This window comes from Engraulis encrasicolus, chromosome 16 (assembly GCF_034702125.1).
Source record: "Engraulis encrasicolus isolate BLACKSEA-1 chromosome 16, IST_EnEncr_1.0, whole genome shotgun sequence".
In the NCBI taxonomy this organism is placed as follows: domain Eukaryota; kingdom Metazoa; phylum Chordata; class Actinopteri; order Clupeiformes; family Engraulidae; genus Engraulis; species Engraulis encrasicolus.
In genome coordinates this window covers 14,830,442-14,849,641 of record NC_085872.1, presented here as the reverse complement: position 1 = coordinate 14,849,641, position 19,200 = coordinate 14,830,442, and the positions used below count along the sequence as shown (strand labels likewise).

General features: G+C 45.4%; 1 protein-coding gene across 1 annotated transcript in view; it reads right to left on the bottom strand.

The window, feature by feature from the left end:
- The window catches only part of clcn2a (chloride channel, voltage-sensitive 2a), a 77,149-nt gene that overhangs the window by 10,274 nt on the left and 47,675 nt on the right, over positions 1–19,200 (bottom strand). The window contains exons 8-16 of the mRNA XM_063218795.1: positions 17,321–17,446; positions 16,737–16,821; positions 15,139–15,240; positions 13,798–13,882; positions 13,410–13,559; positions 11,406–11,475; positions 10,671–10,781; positions 9,171–9,381; positions 8,227–8,360 (exon numbers count right to left, since the gene is read on the bottom strand). Coding sequence (XP_063074865.1) covers positions 8,227–8,360; positions 9,171–9,381; positions 10,671–10,781; positions 11,406–11,475; positions 13,410–13,559; positions 13,798–13,882; positions 15,139–15,240; positions 16,737–16,821; positions 17,321–17,446 — 1,074 coding nt within the window. The remainder of the gene's footprint in view (positions 1–8,226; positions 8,361–9,170; positions 9,382–10,670; positions 10,782–11,405; positions 11,476–13,409; positions 13,560–13,797; positions 13,883–15,138; positions 15,241–16,736; positions 16,822–17,320; positions 17,447–19,200) is intronic.

Here is a 19,200-nt window from a genome sequence, read left to right as displayed (position 1 = left end):
TGCTACGTTTTTCTCTCTTTCACCGTGTGCTCTAGTCCTACTATCACATCGACATCTAATTCGGACGCCCGCAGGGACAGTAAGGTTGGCAGCGCGCGCTTTTTGTGATCACATGTGCCGTAAGTCAGCGAGGCGTGCCTCTCATCGTCGTTTAAAATGTGTTGCTTTCATCGTCGTTTAAAATGTATTGCTTTCATCAACCTAGGCTGCTATAGGTTCTCAGTTTATAGTCATGCAGTTTACTTTCTTCTCATGTCTCGTTTCCCGTTACCGCTGTTTTATCTCCTCTCTGACCGCTTAGTTTAACTCGTGGAGTGCTCCCCTTAATGTGTTACTGGTCGCGTTGCGACCCTTGCCGACTTAAGATATTCCTAACTGGTTCATCTGGTTGTCCATTGACTGATCGTTCGTGCATTCGTCTGTAGCCTTCGTGGCGTGGTGGCAATGTGTTGTGCTTTACGGCGTGTTATGTGTAGCCTACTACAGTCGGCTCTCGCCTCTACTTTAGTCATGCAATTCTCCCACGAGGTTCTCGTTCCTAAGGATCGGTTCGTCATCTCTATGGGAGTGGCTCAATTGTCGACCTGCTACATTTTGCATAATCCGTTTAATTATCTGTTTCCGGTGACGTTGCCCATGCTGTGCATCATTTGGCTTCGCACTCGCGTACGTGCAGGGTTTTTTTGGAGTAGTGCTGGTGGAGTTCTTCGCTGGCGCAGTGGCATTAAGCCTACCTGATTAATGATGTGAACCAACCGGCTCTTTGTTATTTCTAGGCTATTTATTGTCTTGACTTTGATTCATTGACCTTTTAGTTTGGCTATACCGTATTTCATATTAATGTTTGTGCTTTCTTGTTTTACTGTTGCTTTTGTACCGCGGTTGTTAGGCCTACATGGCCCTCAGTCCTTCTATTTAGGCCTTGCCGTTGCCGCCTTGGTCAACTGCCTTCGTTGTTTCATGCTTGAAAATACTTTGGCATAACTTGAGGTCTAGATTATGCGGTTATTGATGTGGGTACTCTGGTTTCTAGGTAAATGACTTAAAATATTCGTAGTTGTGAATGTAGCACGCACCGCTTTTCGCTCATGATTCAGAGACTTTGTGCCGTGATTTCGCATGCTAGCACCGACGTTTCTCTCACTCTGTTTGGCATGCTAATTAGCTTTGTCCATTGCCGGGACTCAGTGTGAATAACCACACATCAAAACGATACGTTGATAATTGCCATGTTCTTTCGTTCTAGGTTAACTACTGGCGAATGCACGCTGCATGTTCCAAGTACACGGCTGTCGGGATTATCGCATCCACGTTCGCAGCTGGAGCCCTTTCTACCTCCGATGCATAGTATAGTAGGCCTATCTGTCCCTCTCTTTCCGCCGTCTCATAGGTTAATTCAATCAACACTGTGCCGCTGCCTGGAGACCTGTGTGACTCGGCTTTCACTGCTTCGTGCATGGTTTTCCGTGGCTCACTTTTAGTTGTTGTCATGCAAATGGACCCGGGATTCTTTTGGGGGGATCAAGATGCGGTACAAAGTTTAACTAGCTACACGCTCGTCTACATTTTAGGGGCGCACCTATCTAAGTGCATTTCATTTCAAATTATTACAATTGCATAACTTATGATCGCTTTTTCTTTCACGTGCAAAGCAGGACCGTTACTACTCGTTGTACGGTGCGACATCCACCTGAAGTAGGAGGCCTCGTTACAAATTGACGAACTTCGATACGAGTATCCAACCCTCGAACCATGCACAAGTTCCCGTTAACCTCTCTGCTCTCGTAGGCACGCCAGGCCCTCTACCGCACCATGAATCAACCGTTGCAATTTGTTCTCACTGCTAATTTCACCCGTTCTTTGTTATCTCGTGGCTGTCTCGTTCTCCTTTCTGTGTATATGCTGCATGCCAGTTCTGTTAGCAAACCACAACGCTTGCCTAGTCGTGGCAAGGAAAAGGAATGCTTGCCTAGCTATGGCAAACTGTCATTGTTGCTGACTGTAAACTCTATCTTTCCTTCCCAGGTGCTCAGATGGTCATGCTGTCCACACATTGGGGCCCATAGCTGCCCATGTGCGTTTCCTACCGTCATGCATTTCCTTCATTTATCACAGGTTCAAAGGCCTGGTGCTCCCTTAATATGTCCTCAGAAGGCCTACAGGATGTCATTTGGTTTCATGCACAGTGACTCTGGTTACCCTAACTAATTTTCACTCATCTCTATTCTCCTCCCATAGGGTATACCTACTGTGAAGTCCATACCCAGGCGTCCCGTTTATCCATTGTTCTCTCGGCTTTCTCTTTGAACTCGTCTTCCTTTTAGCACTTTACAGTTCCTGCACTTCAGTTAATTCCCGTCTTCGTCTGGCTATTCTGAATGGCCCTCCCTATTAGGCCTCTCCGTACATTTCTCGAACATCTAAGTCCGATACTCTCGGGACTGGCGTCATGGTTACTATTGCACATCACTACGCAGGGATTAAAGTTTTCCGTCGCTATGACGGATTTCCGTCAACTGGATTTTCGTTTGGACGGATTTCCGTCCTTATAATTCATGTCAATTAATTTACAAATTTTACTTTCCAACTGAACTCAAATCGAGAGCACTCCTGATCATGAGAAGGGGAGGAAAGGTGTGTTTGGTGTACGGATTTAGTTATACACGCCACCACCGGTGGTGTCATACAACAGATTCACTCAGTAGTTTTGAGCCATCGTCTTCCGTGTTCCAAAAAAAAAAAAGTACACGAGCGGTCAACAATTCAGTTGCGGCGCAGCGCGAGAGATTAAAAAAACAAATAGCTAACATTGTTGCTGATGGCAGAAAAGAAAATAAGTGTAATACTATGTCTTTAAAGTGCAATGACAATCATTAAACGAGTTGGACTGATATTCCAATATGGGCTAATAATGCATATGCATGGAATGCATAGCTGGAAGAAGGTAGGACACGTTTCCATTATCATTGCACCTGCCGTGGCGGATAGTTAGAAAAAAAGAATAGTTTACTTCGACTGCGCATGATGTCCTTTTCATGAAGGGTTTTCCTTTTAAGCATTGTGACTTTTACTAACATTATTCATAGCCAATGAAACGGCTATCATTGGCAGCTAGCTAGGATATACCATGCGTAATACCATGCGTTCCATCCTCAAAGTTTAGCGCGTTTGACTAGCTACGTGTAGAACTAGCTCTAGTTGTCTTTCTGACAATTTACAGTCTCATCTGTAATCATAGCATAATCACTTTGTTGTTGCCGATATATATTTAAGAAATAAGTTAAAATGGGTTGCATTTTACAGGGGTCACGGAGGCTATCCCTGGCAGAGCCAATATTTTATGTCTTGTTCTGGGAAGCAGTGTTCTGATGGGTGGACTCATGGTCAATAAATGCCGTTTCGGTGTTTGTTTCACTTTCAAGGCTTGTTGTAGGCTACTGTGTGATGCTATTTCTGCTAACTGGAATAGTGTGCAGCAACAGTTGTGTGTGTGTGTGTGCTTGTTTTTGAGTGGCTCAACGTCTGTGCCCATCTTCTCGGACTATACGCTTCGTTTGAGTTCAGTTATTTGCGCACTGCGCACTCAGGACTGATGGGTGGGTGATGTGTCTTGATTCGAGTGGAAAGTTACGCGACAAGCTTGGGAAAGTGTGTTACTTTCGTTAAACGATAGACGTATGTCTGTGACTGTGTCGTGTCTGCTTGGGTCGTGTCAGCTTGTAGGAGAGAACACGGGTGCGTGTAGGAATCGGGGACGTTTTCTAAATCAATGGTAAGCGTGTGCCTGTCACCGCACATCGAGAAGCAAAAAAGTACCGGTAGCCATAGGTTTTCAAAACGGTAGAACACAAGAGGTAGACTACCGCACCCTGTTTGTAAACGTAAACGTCAAGTTATTTGTAACAGGATGAGTAGTGAAAAACATACAAAATAACCAACAACTAGTTTTCTCCCTCTGATTGCTATGACCAGTGCATTGTTTTTTAAATGTCAGAAATACTGCAAGCAATGCGCACCAGTGCTTTCAGTTGCCCATTCTGATGGGAAAGACAAAATATAGCCTACTACTACAACAAAAAAAACAAAAAACATAATGGGATCACTGTATCAACGCATTGCAATTCCAAGTCAATAATTCTGTGATATCAGCTAGACCATTTTGAAGCAACACTCATTGTGAATCCATTCTGCATAATGTTGTGAACAATTCATAAACAATGGGTAGAAATAAGAGGAAATAACCAAAACATGCCCCAAATTGCAGTTCAATGTTTGCAGTCTGATATATCCTTTATCCCTCCATTCTCGGCCAGTTCTAGTCCATCTGGTGGCCTAGGCCTGCCCCCTTTCCCTCTTTCCTTTTTCTTGTATTTAGAAATTGGCATATGTAAACATAGCATTGTAGGCCTACATCTGATTGAGCACATCTGATCTAGTACCTACAGGTACATTCATACGGAGAGTGTATATAGGCCTACTGAGTGTATAATGAATATTCATTGTTAATGTGAAGTGTAAAGTTTTATGTTGGTTGAAGTTCTGATTTTGTGGCACTTTCTGGTATTACTGGCGCCCTCAAGACATAGGTCTATTTTGCTCTAGGCGACTGCCCTGTCTGCCTATGCCTAGTGCTGGCTCTGGCACCATTCCTTGCATAAAACCAGTGTATGTTTCGTTATGAGGGCAAAGCCTGGCTACATTGGTTTTCGTAGGGTTACGGAGTGATACTCGATCGGGTGCCTAACCGGTAAAAAAGTTCAGTCAGATGACTTTTTTTTGCTTTAATCCCTGCACTACGCCTCTTTCGGCCCTCATGCTTTATACTGCACTACCTTTCTCCTCGACCCAACACTTCTCAGTCCTCACCACCCATCGACAGGTGCATGTTTCCGGTCTTTAACTCCAAGACCTGAAATTTCAATACGCCTCCAATTCGTACGACGTTTGGCTTTCAATTTCATGCACGCGGCTGGGATCAAGGTCTCCCATAGTTTGGTCTCTGCACCTCCATTCAACTCATCTTAAGACATAGCCAAATCCATGCCCAACCCGCCCGACTCTCGATACCCTCACGAATCACCCTCGACATCTTGCACACGCTCATCGTAACGCTCTGCGGTCGCCCGTTTTCACCCTGCTGATGTCCCAAAGCTTAAGCTTCACTCCGTGACGGTAAATAAGGTAATCTTCCTCACACGTAAACATTGGCGTTGGTCCCCACCCCGTTAACTGTTCACTCGCACGTTGCGTCGTTTCACGCCTCTCTCGTACTGCTCCCCGCGTGAGCATCTGCTTGCTCATGTCTGTCCGTCACCTCTTGTTTATCTGTCTGTCTGTCCGTCCGTCCGTCTGTCCTAGTGATGGCAGTCCAGCTCAAGCGCGCCGGAACGCGTTCCAAACCATCAACAGCGAAAACCATTAATCCACTGTTCCGAAATTCGCTTCAGTACGGAAGAACCACGCGATATATTTCGTATGAATCAGTAAACTGGTTCAGTTTTCCGAAAGCAGCCGCAGCATTCTGCCACACGAACAGCAGGCGCGCACAAAAGTGTTTGGCCTGTTGCAGAGCCGTCTACCAGGTTGCAGTGGAGAGAATAGATATTTTAATGACTGTCATTAGGCCTGTAAGTCCCACCCGATAAGACAAGTAGGCCTCGACATCATCATCATAAGTTATGAACACAACAAGAAGACACTTACGTTCAGCAACGCTTTATTCTGATCGTCCAAAATAGCCTAATTAAATGAATAAATAAATAAATGAGGCATCGTAGCCTCTGCAACATCGTCTACCTCAACTGCCTCATCAGTAGCCTAAACGTCAAACGTCTGAAAGTTAGCATGCAAAAGTATGAGCTCAGTCCAATAATGGGGGTCATGTCGCAGATGATGAGGGCACAACATCTCAACTTATCGAATTGAGCCCGTTTATTTGCAAACATGGCTTTTCACCAGGAGGGGGCCCTGTTACTCAAGCTTTAAGTACTAACCCAATTTTGAAGCAATGTGCCTAAATGGTTCGGAGCTTCAACAAGGCTTCACTTGCCCATCCTAGTCTGTTCTGTCTGCCTGTTGGTCCTTATCTGTTAACTATTTTATATTATAATTTCTAATATCTTGCGCTCATTGCTATCGTGCAGCTCTCTCACTGCTATCGTGCTGCTCTCTGCCTCGTTGGCTGCCCCCAGGAGGGCCTCTGTGCAATTCTGTCACCTTCTGCGAGAGGGCGCTCATGATGCATATGCTAGGTCAGTCGATAAGGTAACCTCCCTCACACGCGTTGGTGTTGGCTCTCATCCCGGTAACCATTCACACGCGCACGCTGCGCCGATTAGTGCTCACCACACACTGCTCTCCGTGAGAACGTCTGTCTGCCTTCGTCCCTTATTTTCCTTCTGTTTCGTGTTCACTGCCCCCGTGAGGCGCAATCACTGCTTCCCTCGTATGCACGCGCACGCTGCGCCGATTAGTGTTCATCACGCTCTGCTCTCCGTGAGGGCGTCTGTCCGCCATCGTCCGTTATTTTCCTTCTGTTTCGTATGCATGTTTACCTACTATTTCACTGCCCACGTGAGGCACAGTCAATGCTCATTCCTAGGCACGCACACGCTGCGCCGATTAGCGCTCATCACGCACTGCTCTCCGCGAGAGCGTCTGTCTCCCTTTGTCCATTATTTTCCTTCTGTTTCGAACGTATGTTTACCTACTATTTCACTGCTCCCGCGAGGCACAATCACTGCTTCCTTCGTAGGCACGCGCACGCTGCGCCGATTAAGAGTATCACGCACTGCTCTTCGTGAGAGCGTCCGTCTGCCTTGTCCGTCAATTTCTCTCTGCTCCGTTCGTCTGTGCGTTTAGTCTTTTCCTGCCCCCGCGTGGCGCATTCGTGTGATTGCTCCTCATAATGGAGCCTGCGCCTCGCTGGTGCGTTACTCACTCATGCTCAAGTGGCCCCAGCTGTAGCAATATACACTGCAATCGGGTGCTACTTTACAACTCACAAGTACTCAAGCGGTCTTTACCACACGTTAGTTACGGCCGTCAGTTATCTTATTTCACGGTTTCGAAATGTGGCCCATGCAAATTCTAATCGAATGGCCCATGCTATAGGTTATTACAAGTGTGCCACTCTCTGTGAGGGCTCTTGCTTTGCGTCTCATGTACTGCCCTCCGTGAGGGCGCCCTATAAAAGTGCATAAGTGCCCTGCATAAGTGCCCAAGCTGCAACCACTGGTGGTGGTGTCGGGGATTTCCATGTCCACTTCTTCATGTGGCCGCAGGGTCCTGCCTGTTCCTGCCCATGGTTTTGCAGTGTTTCATGTTTGTCTCATTTATTTGTCCTCCTCATATGCTGTAGGTGGGTTCCAGTCGTCGCCTACGGTGGGTCATGCGTCTCCTCTTCTCCTTGTTCTCTCTTTTGGGGGTAAGTTGCGTTATTTTCTCAGGATTTCAATCTCCATCGGCAGTATTAAAATCCGGCATGCCCTCTTTAGTTTTGGGGGTTAAAGGTCCAGTTCCTGCTGCACGGCTACGGCAGGCTCTACTGGATCCGCCAGCGCAAGACCCGGGCTGATGATTGGACCTCCGCCAAATACTGTCTACTTATGCCAATTCCATTGTCAACTACGTTAACATTCAATCGCTAAATACGAATTCCTCTCTCTGTCTACTTATGCCAATTCCATTGTCAACTACGTTAACATTAAATCGTTAAATACGAATTCCTCTCTCTGAGTCTTAATGGCTGAAATGTAGCCTGCGTTAGTTCTGCCAGGAAGACTCAGATCACCTGTGCATTTCGCAGAGCCAATCAGCGGCTGCCATCTCCTTTATAGCGACATGTCTAACTCTCCCTTCTTGCTGGCTTTAGGCATGGCCGGTCCGAAATCTCCTCCTCCATCCCCACCGCCACCAGTTGGGTCCAGTCTTCCTGTCCGGGGGGTTAAAGGTCCAGTTCCTGCTGCACGGCTACGGCAGGCTCTACTGGATCCGCCAGCGCAAGACCCGGGCTGATGATTGGACCTCCGCCAAATACTGTCTACTTATGCCAATTCCATTGTCAACTACGTTAACATTCAATCGCTAAATACGAATTCCTCTCTCTGTCTACTTATGCCAATTCCATTGTCAACTACGTTAACATTAAATCGTTAAATACGAATTCCTCTCTCTGAGTCTTAATGGCTGAACTGTGTGGTCACATGGCTGTCAGTAATCACTCACCATTGGACTCCACCAGAGCCAGTGTTTTGAGCTGCGCTGTGGAGAGGGCGTCCTGAAGGTCGCGGTAGGTAGAGGTGAGAGTCATGTGCCGCACGTCACGCACCATGATGTCCTCCACTCGGATGTTGTATTTCCTGCAACAGATCATTTGGACGGTATTGTAGTAGTAGTAGTAGTAGTAGTAGTAGTAGAGTAACTTTATTGATCCCCGTGGGGAAATTAAGGTGTCAAGTAGTTTACACAAAATACACACAATGGCCACATGGACATGAACATCAAGACACATGTCACACAGGTATAGTCAGGAAGGGACAAAAAATAGACTACCGAAAAATAAAAAGGCAATTGTGCAGAAACATATTCTGTGAGTTAGTGTAGACAGAATTAACATGACCAGAAATGAGTGTTGACAGATACATCTATTATATAGTACTATGTTGTAGAAATTAGAGATATAGTTCATGTTCATATAGTTCATGTTCATGTTATGAGACACTATAATACCACTGAAATAAACACAAACAAACAAACACAAACACATGCAGACAGATGGTCATCATGAATCACCCCCACTCACATTTCAGATAGCGATGTAAAGAAAGAAAGAAAGAAACACAGAAAGAAAGAAAGAAAGAAAGAAAGAAAGAAAGAAAGAAAGAAAGAAAGCAAGAAAGCAAGAAAGAAAGAACGAGGTAGGTAGGAAGGAAGGAAGGAAGAGATGAGGGTCCAGAGAGTGACAGAAAAAAAAAGAAACAGAAAAAAACAATGAAGAGGATGCAAGAGCAAAAGGCAGTTCCATAAATGGCCTGCCTGCCAGGCAAAAGGAGGCAGGAGAGCGTGACACAGACAGGTGGTGGCTACTGGGCACGGCAGGCAGGCAGGCAGGCAGGCAGGCAGGCAGGCAGGCAGGCAGGCAGGCAGGCAGGCAGGTGGACGGTACGTACTCCTGTCCCCAGCCCAGCTCGGGGAGGTAGGGGAGCTTCTGGATGCGGATGATGGAGTCGTAGAGGGAGGGCTGCAGGCTCTGGGCCACGGCGTTGGCCAGGATGACCGCGATCATCACCGGCAGGATGTGGGAGATCTGACCCGTCAGCTCGAACACGATCACCGCCGTCGATACAGTGTGTGTGACAGCCCCCGAAAGAGCAGCTGCACCTGGACACATATACATACGTACACACACACACACACACACACAAACGCACATGCGTACGCACGCACGCACGAATACACACACACACACGTGCACACACGCATGCACGCACGCACGCACGCACGCACACACATACACAAGCACACACACACCACACACATGCTCAAGCATACAAATGCAAGCACTTACACACATAGACACACACACACACACATGCCGGCATACAAATGTAAGCACTTACACCCATGTGTGCATGCGCACACACACACACACACACACACACACACACACACACACACACACACAGACACAGACATAGACACAGACACAGACACAGACACAGACACACACACACACACACACACACACACACACACACACACACACACACACAAAACACGCATAACCAGATGGACATGACATGTCAAATACGGTGCCATATGCAGGTCTACATCCAGAGAATATCACATGCACATACATAAACTGACACCCGGCAGCAAAACTCTCACCCTCCCCCGTCCACCGCCGCCACCACACACAAACACAAACACAAACACAAACAAAAGCAGCCACAGTCATATTTCCATCGCCCTGAGCCAGAGTCAGCGAGCCACTTGATTTGTCATTGTGTTGGCCCGGCATCCTTCTCGCTCCACTGCACAACGCCCAGGGAGCAGCGCCATCTATTTCCAGTGACTAGATTTAATTTGTCTGGCCCGTCAGTGCTGCTTGATGAAATATGCATGGATCTTGCACACCACTCCACGCCACGCCACTCCACTCCACTCCCTGCAGGCTCAATTATTTGTGGTGAATCAGAAACGGGAGGCACAATAGCTAAGGTGATGGTGGTGGTGGTGGTTACATTCGACGGCTGGCGACACCCCCCCCCAACCCCCCGCTGCCCCTGCCTGCTTCTCACACATGAGCGAGGCAGCAGAGATTGGACATGGATCCAGAACACCTTAGAGGAGTGGTTCCCAAACTTTTTCAGGGGGGACCCCGTTTTGGATATTTGCGCAACCCCCTCATCCACCCACCCACCACAGTCTTAGCCTAGCAATGGATTTCTAATAATATTTGCTTTTTTTGTCCATTAATATTGCTAGATTTTCCATTACTAGTTTGTCTGCTAATATTGCTAGAAATTCACAGGACAGCAAATACGTCTATTAGCCACACAAGTGAATACAAGTCCCTTTTGTCCGCGACCCCCCTTCAGTACCTCCACGACCCCTCTAGGGGTCCCGACCCCCAGTTTGGGAACCAGAGCACCTTAGAGGATACTGACCTACAACTGCATAGCCGCCAGGTACGATGGGGTACACTGTGCCGTCGGCAGTTATTCCATCTGGGAAGACCATGGCCATGCTCTCTCCAACAAGTCGCCCGAATGCTGCTCCTGCATACGCATACATAAACATGCACGCGCACACACACACACACACACACACGCATTCCAGCACGTGCACACACACACACACACACACACACACACACACACACACACACACACACACACACAGTTATGAATTGAAGCTAAACCCCAGGTCCCCCTGTTTGCTTACAAGCTAAATGTAGAGACAGCTCACTTCAGCAAAAAACCTGTGATGGTACTCACATGAGCAGGCTTTGGGTCACGCCTGTGCTCCATGACCAACATAGCTGGAGGTGTTGTGCAATGTTTAACACCAGAGGGTTTGGTTTGTCACTCAAACATGGATGGAGGTGAGGTATGGAAAAAAAGAATATGGCAAAGATAAAGAACACACGTTAGACACAAACCAAGATGAGGAGTGAAGTGGGATAAGAGTCAAATAAAGGTGATGCAGTTGAGTTTATCCACGCAAATGATCTGTGTCTGCACAGCCATGGATGTGTCCATATTACACCACAAAATCAACCAAACAACATCTATATAGCATCTGCACATGGCGTCAATGGGGGATGCGGTTGAATGCGGTTCTCTCTCAGGCATGGGGTCCCTCATTCAGACATTGCCGTAACTAAAGCCTTCACTGCTTACCTATAAGGAAGACTGGCATGAAAGCTCCACAAGGGACCGGCATGGTGGTTGCCACAGCAGACATCCAAAACTACGGTAAGAAAAATGTAAGAGGTAGGTAAGACTCACGCTCCCAAACAATATGATGATAACATGTTGACATCACATTATTTAAACCCTTCATGCACGCCACACCTCCAGTGGCAAGCTCTAATAGCAAGGGCGTAGGTTTGGCTTGAGCTTTGGTAGGGACAACTTCAATCAAAAAATTAAAAAAAAAAATTAAAAAAAAATTACATAGATTCTTTATCTAGATTAATCTGACTGGTATTATAAAATTAATCTAGGCTCATTCAATATAGGCCTATGCGCCCTACCGAAATAATGACTAGGGCCTATAAGTAAGGAAGACTGTTTCTTAAACCAGGTGGCACATTAGACCAGGGCTCATATCCTTTTCCCAAAATGAACAGTGCTATACAGTAAGTGGTAGGCCTACATGTTCAACAGAGATAATTCTATTTAACATTTATTTAAACAAAATTGCTTCAACGACTAAGCATTTCTAATGGGTCTGGACAACATAACAATGGGGAGAGAGAGAGTGAGAGAGAGAGAGAGACAGAGAGACAGAGAGAGAGAGAATATCTGTAGGCCTATCTGACTTTAAAAGGGTAGCGGCTCCTTTAAAGACGTAGGCCAGGCTACTCTTGGGCTACTTTCTGTAAAAGCAGTCAACAAGCTCCATCAAGACCGAGCCCCTTTGTACTGGGAGAATAAACGACCCTTTTTTGCCTGACAATATCTAAAACCTGACTTTTATTCTCAGAATGTCAGAGGAATCACAACTTGAAATGAATTCGTTTTACAACATGCGGCACACGCGGCACGCGGCAACCGAAATGAGCAAGCATAAATCGCATTGAGCTATCGAGTAGTTTGACAGTCGGAATGTTTTGCAATTATGGCATGCATTATGTGAGGTGTGTGGATAGCCAACAGGCTACAGCAACTAATTCAAACGGCAGCATCTCCAGCATCCAGACTCTCTCATTCATTCATTCCCATGTTTATTTGCATCTGCCAGGGCTTAATCGATGGCTACAACGAGACCGTTAAAACTTGCACTCGGAGGTTATCTTACCTAAACACCGAACGATGCAACACATGCATAGATGAAATCTTATGGGGCCGTAGGTTTACTGTTGAGGTAGCATAACTTCTTATGCCAGTCGTCCTTTTCTTTTTGGTATCTCTGAGGCTCATAAATGTCAAATTCAGAAGGAAACATTCATTCATGCCGTTTGAGTTTAATTCCAATACCAGACAGATGCGTTCACTTTTCAGCACCACCAGCGTGGACCACTGCTTCCGCCTGGCCGCTTGTTGCAGCCAATAGCGGCATGGGTCATCATAGCTCACTAACTAGCCAATTTAAAATGTTTTTTAAATGAATGCTACCACTGCATAGTATATCGAAATATTAAACTAATCAATGTAGATTTTCGTTCAGTTATTTCTTTTTTTTAAATTAATATGTCAAAAATTGGTCGGGACTATTTTATAGCCCTTGAATATTGGTTGTGACATGTCACGACCGTCCCTACCCAAATCTACGCCCATGTCTAATAGTCATTGAAAAGTTAACTACCATAGTACTACAATACTATGACATAACATCATAGGGCCTGTAGTAATGCACTACGACTTAGTTATTGCCATTCTGGTAACAGAAAAGTGTCAGGTTGAACAGCTTAAATTCCACAATCAGTGCTTTTTTCTTTTGCTAGGATGAGACTAATACATTAAACATCACAAGCACATCACTAGCCCCCCCCCCCCCCCAACCACACACACACACACACACACACACACACACACACGCACACACACACACACACACACACACACACACACACACACACACACACACACACACACACACACACACACACACACACACACACACACACACACACACACACACACGCAATCAGAAAGAGAAGATGTCTATGGCAGATGTACTTTCATGATGACGAAGAGCAGCAAGGTGATGAAGACATTCAGCTGTGGGTGATTCCAGCCCTGGTGGTGGAAGTCAAACTCCTCTGCGACGCCGTGCTTGTACCAGGTGCGGTTATCAAACAGCGCAACCAGGGACTCGTGTTGAGTTAACTGCAGTAGGAAGGACCAAACACACAACGTGTAAACACCACAGAATATTGGCAGAATAAAAAGACAAAACAAATATCTGTGTATAGATGGATGTACACAGTACATTCTGCAGTGCTCATTTAACACTTAGAGAGTTGATTTGACATCATCTGGACTTAAATGAACTCTTTAAGTGTTGATTTAACACCGCAGCATTTACTGTGTAGAATGAAAATAGAGAGTGCAGTTAGCAGCAAACCTGTCCAGCCATGAACTGCCCAAAACCTGGCGGAAATGTAAGAGTAGATATCAGCAGGGTGACTAGTGCAGGGTAGACCAGTCGCCTACACAGGGATGAGAGAGAGAGAGGGGGGGGGGGGTATTAGAGAAGATATTAGTTTGGATATCAGGCTGTGTAGTGTATATTAGGGGTCCAGCTAGAATTGAAGAAGATTGCTTGCCAGCCACTAAATAGCATGGCCATGACTGTTGAAACGAGGGTGGTAGAGAAGGCAAAATACTATATGTGAGGATTTCTCACACCCCTTACATCAAGCGTATGAGTTGTTGCCCTCAGGTAGGAGGTTAAGGATGCCTTCATTTCAGACAAACAGAGCCCGCAGATCATTCATACCTACTAGTATATCCACGTTAAACAAGACAACTGTAAGACTGAATAGCACATTGCACTTTGGTACTGAATAACTGCACTTTACTGTGTTTAAGTTGGGTTTTTGTCCTATTGTCAACCTGTCTTTTTGTCCTAGAGGGAGGGTGGGTGTTGTGTTTGTCTATTGTAATGTCTTTGTAATTGTATCAGATGCACTGAGAATAAAAACGGCACAGAACAATTTTCCGAAAGGACAATAAACAATCTATCTATTTATCTATCTATACTATATCCCAGTATTGCTTTCCTCCTGAGCAAATAGGGCTAAATATAAACTAGTGTCAAGCTCCTTCTCCCTGCTTTACACCCTCTGACAGGCAACACATTTAATGCCCTATAGAGGCTATACTGATGTACAGACAGGTGAGCAAGGGTAAATCTAACGCCAATACGCAGTCAATAATCCCTTGACCCCGGTCACGCCGATCCCTCTATTAGCATGCAGCCGGAGTGCGGGCTAAACCCACAGTGTTCTCTGCTGTGTACACATGAGAGAATAAGTCCGTAGCTGGGTATTCACAAAGAACAGAGTATTGTCAGCAATCGCTGTGGGCATCTTATACTGCTTGCAATAATTTTCAGCCATTGTGAACCCGAAATTCCATCACTTCACTTTCTTTTTTATTTCATTTATTCACTTAACTCATTATACACGACAGATATGACACAAAGGTGTATTGCATTAGTTGAACACTGTCTGTCAAGATGTCACTAAAGAACAAGCTAAGAAAATAATGCTGTCAAGTTCTGGGTCTCTGGGAGGTACATAAAACAAATTGGACAGCGGTGCCCACATAAAAATGTATATATTCGCGTCATGCCTTGTTGTGGCAGCAAATTAATACATATTTGAAATATGCTGACTCAGGCCTAGAAACTGCAGAGTCACCCGTCAGCGCTGGCACCTTTATGCCCTCCAAAAAGACTTACTTTTTCAGCAAAAACTTGTTGATAGTTTTCTGTTTTCTCATGGATTCAACAATTATCCTGTTCAGGTAGACAAAGAGAGCACCCCCAAATCCACTGGCGATCCTGAAGGACAGAGAAGAAAGGGCTTAAACAAGTCCTCAGCAGCAGCAGCAGCAGTCGCTCTTCAGCAGTCACAGTCCACTCTGATTGGACGTATAATCGATCTTTGACGGTCACGTCATGCACGACATTTCACACAGAGGTCAGAGTACCATAACCATATTAGACCTACTGTACATCTTTTTACTATACAGCACCATGTGAGGACTGTATTGATCTTTGATTCTGTAACATCTAACACATTTCCCAGCCCTTCCCTCCCACCCATCACATGAGTGGTGTAGTCTACGTAGACGCAATATACCCACTTTGAAAATTTCAGGTATTTCAGTATACCCACTTAAAATTGACTGATCCATTATTTAGAATAGCACAAATAGATAAAGTATACCCACCACAAAAAAAGTAGACTACACCACTGTCTCACAGTGACCTAGCTGGCTGCGGTGGGCGAATGGTCACTCAGACAGTGTGTTTGACCTCTCCTATCAAATTGACTGAGAGTGTCCTGTGTGGTGGGGCTTAGAAGGGAAGCCTGATAGCAGCATAAATCAGCACTAAGAGCCTTTTGCTGCTCTCTGCAGACCACCCTCATCTTTAACAATGTGATCAGTGGGGCCTCAATGTCCCACTTAAAGGAGAAGTCCAGTTTTTTTAACATTAAGGCCATTTTCTGAGTGGTCTGCAATGTTTTAGAGTCCCCCTCACCGTTTATTTCATGATTGCTGCAGTCTCTGTTATTTGGCTGATTTGGATTTGATCTCAACTAGCTTTAGAATGGCCGTCTATGGGCACCTGCAACTCTGTTCTTAAAATCACCTTTAACATTTGTTTTGAAGAATATGCAACTCAGCAAGTGTTCAACAGTATTCACTGGTGTTCCTTAGCAATTTTTGTAGCGAAATATGGCATCTGTCATGTTTTATGTGTGTTTTATGTAGCAATTTGTAAATTAAGTTTCACTTTCACTTTCACTTTCTTTCACAAAATGGCACATAAAAAATGACAGAAGCCAAATTTCGCCTTGAAACTTGTTAGGGACTGCTAGTGAACACCCCTAACCACTTTGTGAGCTGTAGACTTTCGAAAACAAATGTTAAAGTTGATTTTAAGAACAGAGTTGCAGGTGCTCATAGACGGCCATTCTAAAGCTGGTTGAGATCAAATCCAAATCAGCCAAATAACAGAGACTGCAGCAAACATGAAATAAACGGTGAGGGGGACTCTAAAACATTGCAGACCACTCAGAAAATGGCCTTAATGTTCAAAAAACTGGACTTCCCCTTTAATGACCACCACAACAGGAACTGATGTGAATGTGAATACGTCCGAGATCTATGCCTCTGTCTTTCCAACTAAAAGATGGCAAGATTAAATCAAACAAAAAGGTTGTGAAAATTAGACAAAAAAGGACAAATCATTGTGTTTTTCATACCAAGAGACAAATAAGCTGAAACATTAGAGAGAATATTTATTGGCGGCTATTGTACAGTACGTACCCAAGGACAGCGAACGCTGGAAGCTCCTGCAAGTCAAAGGGGAAGTCGAGGCGGAAACGGGTTTTAAAAAGAGCAGTGATTGTCTCTGAGGACAGGAGAGAGAGAGCGGGGGCAGGGGGAGAGAGAGGAGAGCGAGGAGAGAGAGAGGGACGGAGAGGAAGAAAGGGGAATAGGGAGTTTTGTGTGATCTAAAAATGACGACCCACTTCTGATTGCGTAGCACAGTGGTTCCCAAACTTTTTCAGCGGGGATCCCCTTTTGGACTTAAGAATATTTCCGCGACCCCGCCCACCCACCATAGTCTTTGTCAAGCAATGGATTTCTAGCAATATTAGCGGACAAACTATTACCATTAATATTGCTAGATTTTCCATTAATAGTTTGTCCGCTAATATTACTAGAAATCCACAGAACAGCAAATACATCTATTAGCTGTTAGCTGTTAACCTGTGGATGTCACATTGCTATGCAATGTCCCTTTTGTCCACGACCCCCCTTCAGTACCTCCGCAACCCCCTTGGGCTCCCGACCCCCAGTTTGGGAACCACTGGTGTAGCACATGATTGGTGCAGGGCCTCACTCACCCTCATCCTGGTTCCACACGGCCAACACCCTGAAGATGAAGGCACTGAAGGTGGCAGCGAAAAACCCTCTCCAGTAGTTCCTGACAGCAAAGAAGGTGGAAGTCACCTCGATGCTGAACAGCACACCTGAAACACATCCAGTGTCAAATCACTGAATCACTAAACAAATGCATGCCAACCGGTCATGTTCACATTAACGGGATTGTATGTAATACAGCCTGTAAACTGCAGGGCTTTAAAAAAAATGTCCCTGCTGTGGCCTAATGGTAGGGCACTGGGTTACTACGCCGGCGACCCGGGTTTGATTCCGGCCCGGGTCATTTGCCGATCCTTCCCTGTATCTCTCTCCCCACTCGTTTCCTGTCTCTCCTCCACTGTCCTATCCAAAATAAAAGGCAAAAAAGTCCTAAAAAACCCAATATACGTGTATATAAATATGTATATATAAAAAACATGTGATATTGAATGTCTGTGTAATGCCGATGGAGCCACAAAGGCCCAAATTACTGCACGGGCCTACTGGGCCCAGTCCAAGGGGTTCAAGAGTGAAAGGGGTTCTGAAGCCCAAGCCCAAATATTCCATTCTCATACTACATTAAAATCACAGTTTTAACAACTCAATTTTCTTTTTTTTTCTCTGGGGGGGACAACCCCCTAAACACCTGTCACATATGGCCTGGAACCCTGAATCATTTTGTGGTACTAACACCATTAGGGAGGGACACCTTCAGCGTTGATTCCAGTCAGGCCAGGAGCGATACAAATATCGCTTCTGAACTCCAGAAAAATCGGGGACTCCTCCTATTTTGTCAGGAAGCAAACAACCAGTAGCAAACCAAGGGAGGCGGGTCAACCATGCTGTTTGGGAAATGTTAATTGTTATGCTCTCGGTCAGACCAAGTCTCAAAGAGATTTTAAAGTCAATGATAATCAGGACAACATATGTCATTCCTTTCATGTTCTCCACCATCCACCATCAGCTTTTGAAACCTCAAATCTCACAAGGCAACTGTAGAAGACAGTACATGCCTGCAGGAAAATGTATACAGGAGGCAGAAAAAGACTTTCTTGACAGAGTGGGGAATTACACATCAGGAACTCCACGTAGTTTTGGAGTCTTAAAATGATTCTTCCAGAGCTATATCAGTAGTTTGCAATTCTGACACATTGAACTCCTTTGCGCAGAGCCTTTGTTACCGTACAAACCTTGCCGTCATCAAAATTGTAATGGCTATGTCTGGCTTTCAGTAATGTCATAGCAATGCTGTTAATATGTAGTTGAGTATTTTCAGCAAATAGTGAATACGCCAGCCACCGGCGCCGGCGACCCCATCTGCACTAAGAGGCTACGAATTTGCTATGCCACCCACGACCCCAACACGTCCTGTAGGAGGAGAGGGTCCACCTCGCTGTAGCTCTTGATGAATGACATTTTTTCCTGGAAGTATGGTTAATAATCATCCAAAGTACACTCTGTGACTGCAGCTTGTCAAACAGACTTTCTGGCCTGTCATGAACAGCTGGGTAAACCACAATGGCCTTGAAAGACTGTTTAGCAGCCTCAAGTGAGCTGACAAATGAGCTGGCAAGCGGGTGAGCGAACAGGTCTTTGGTGGGCCAGCAGCAGCAGTGGGGGAGAAAGCCAATTTTGGGGGAGAAAGCCAATGCACACTCAAGGTTCCGAGGTGCAGCTACTGTAGCGGGTACTTGTTCACTTCAGAGGGAAAGATACCGTACACTCTTGTCCATCCAATGATGAATTTTATTTAACAAACAATGTTTCTGCCAGTATGGCTTTTCTCAAGTTCTTTTTTTTTTACTTGAGAAAGGCCACACTGACCAAAACGTTGTTTGTTTAAAATCTTGAAGAGTGTACCGTC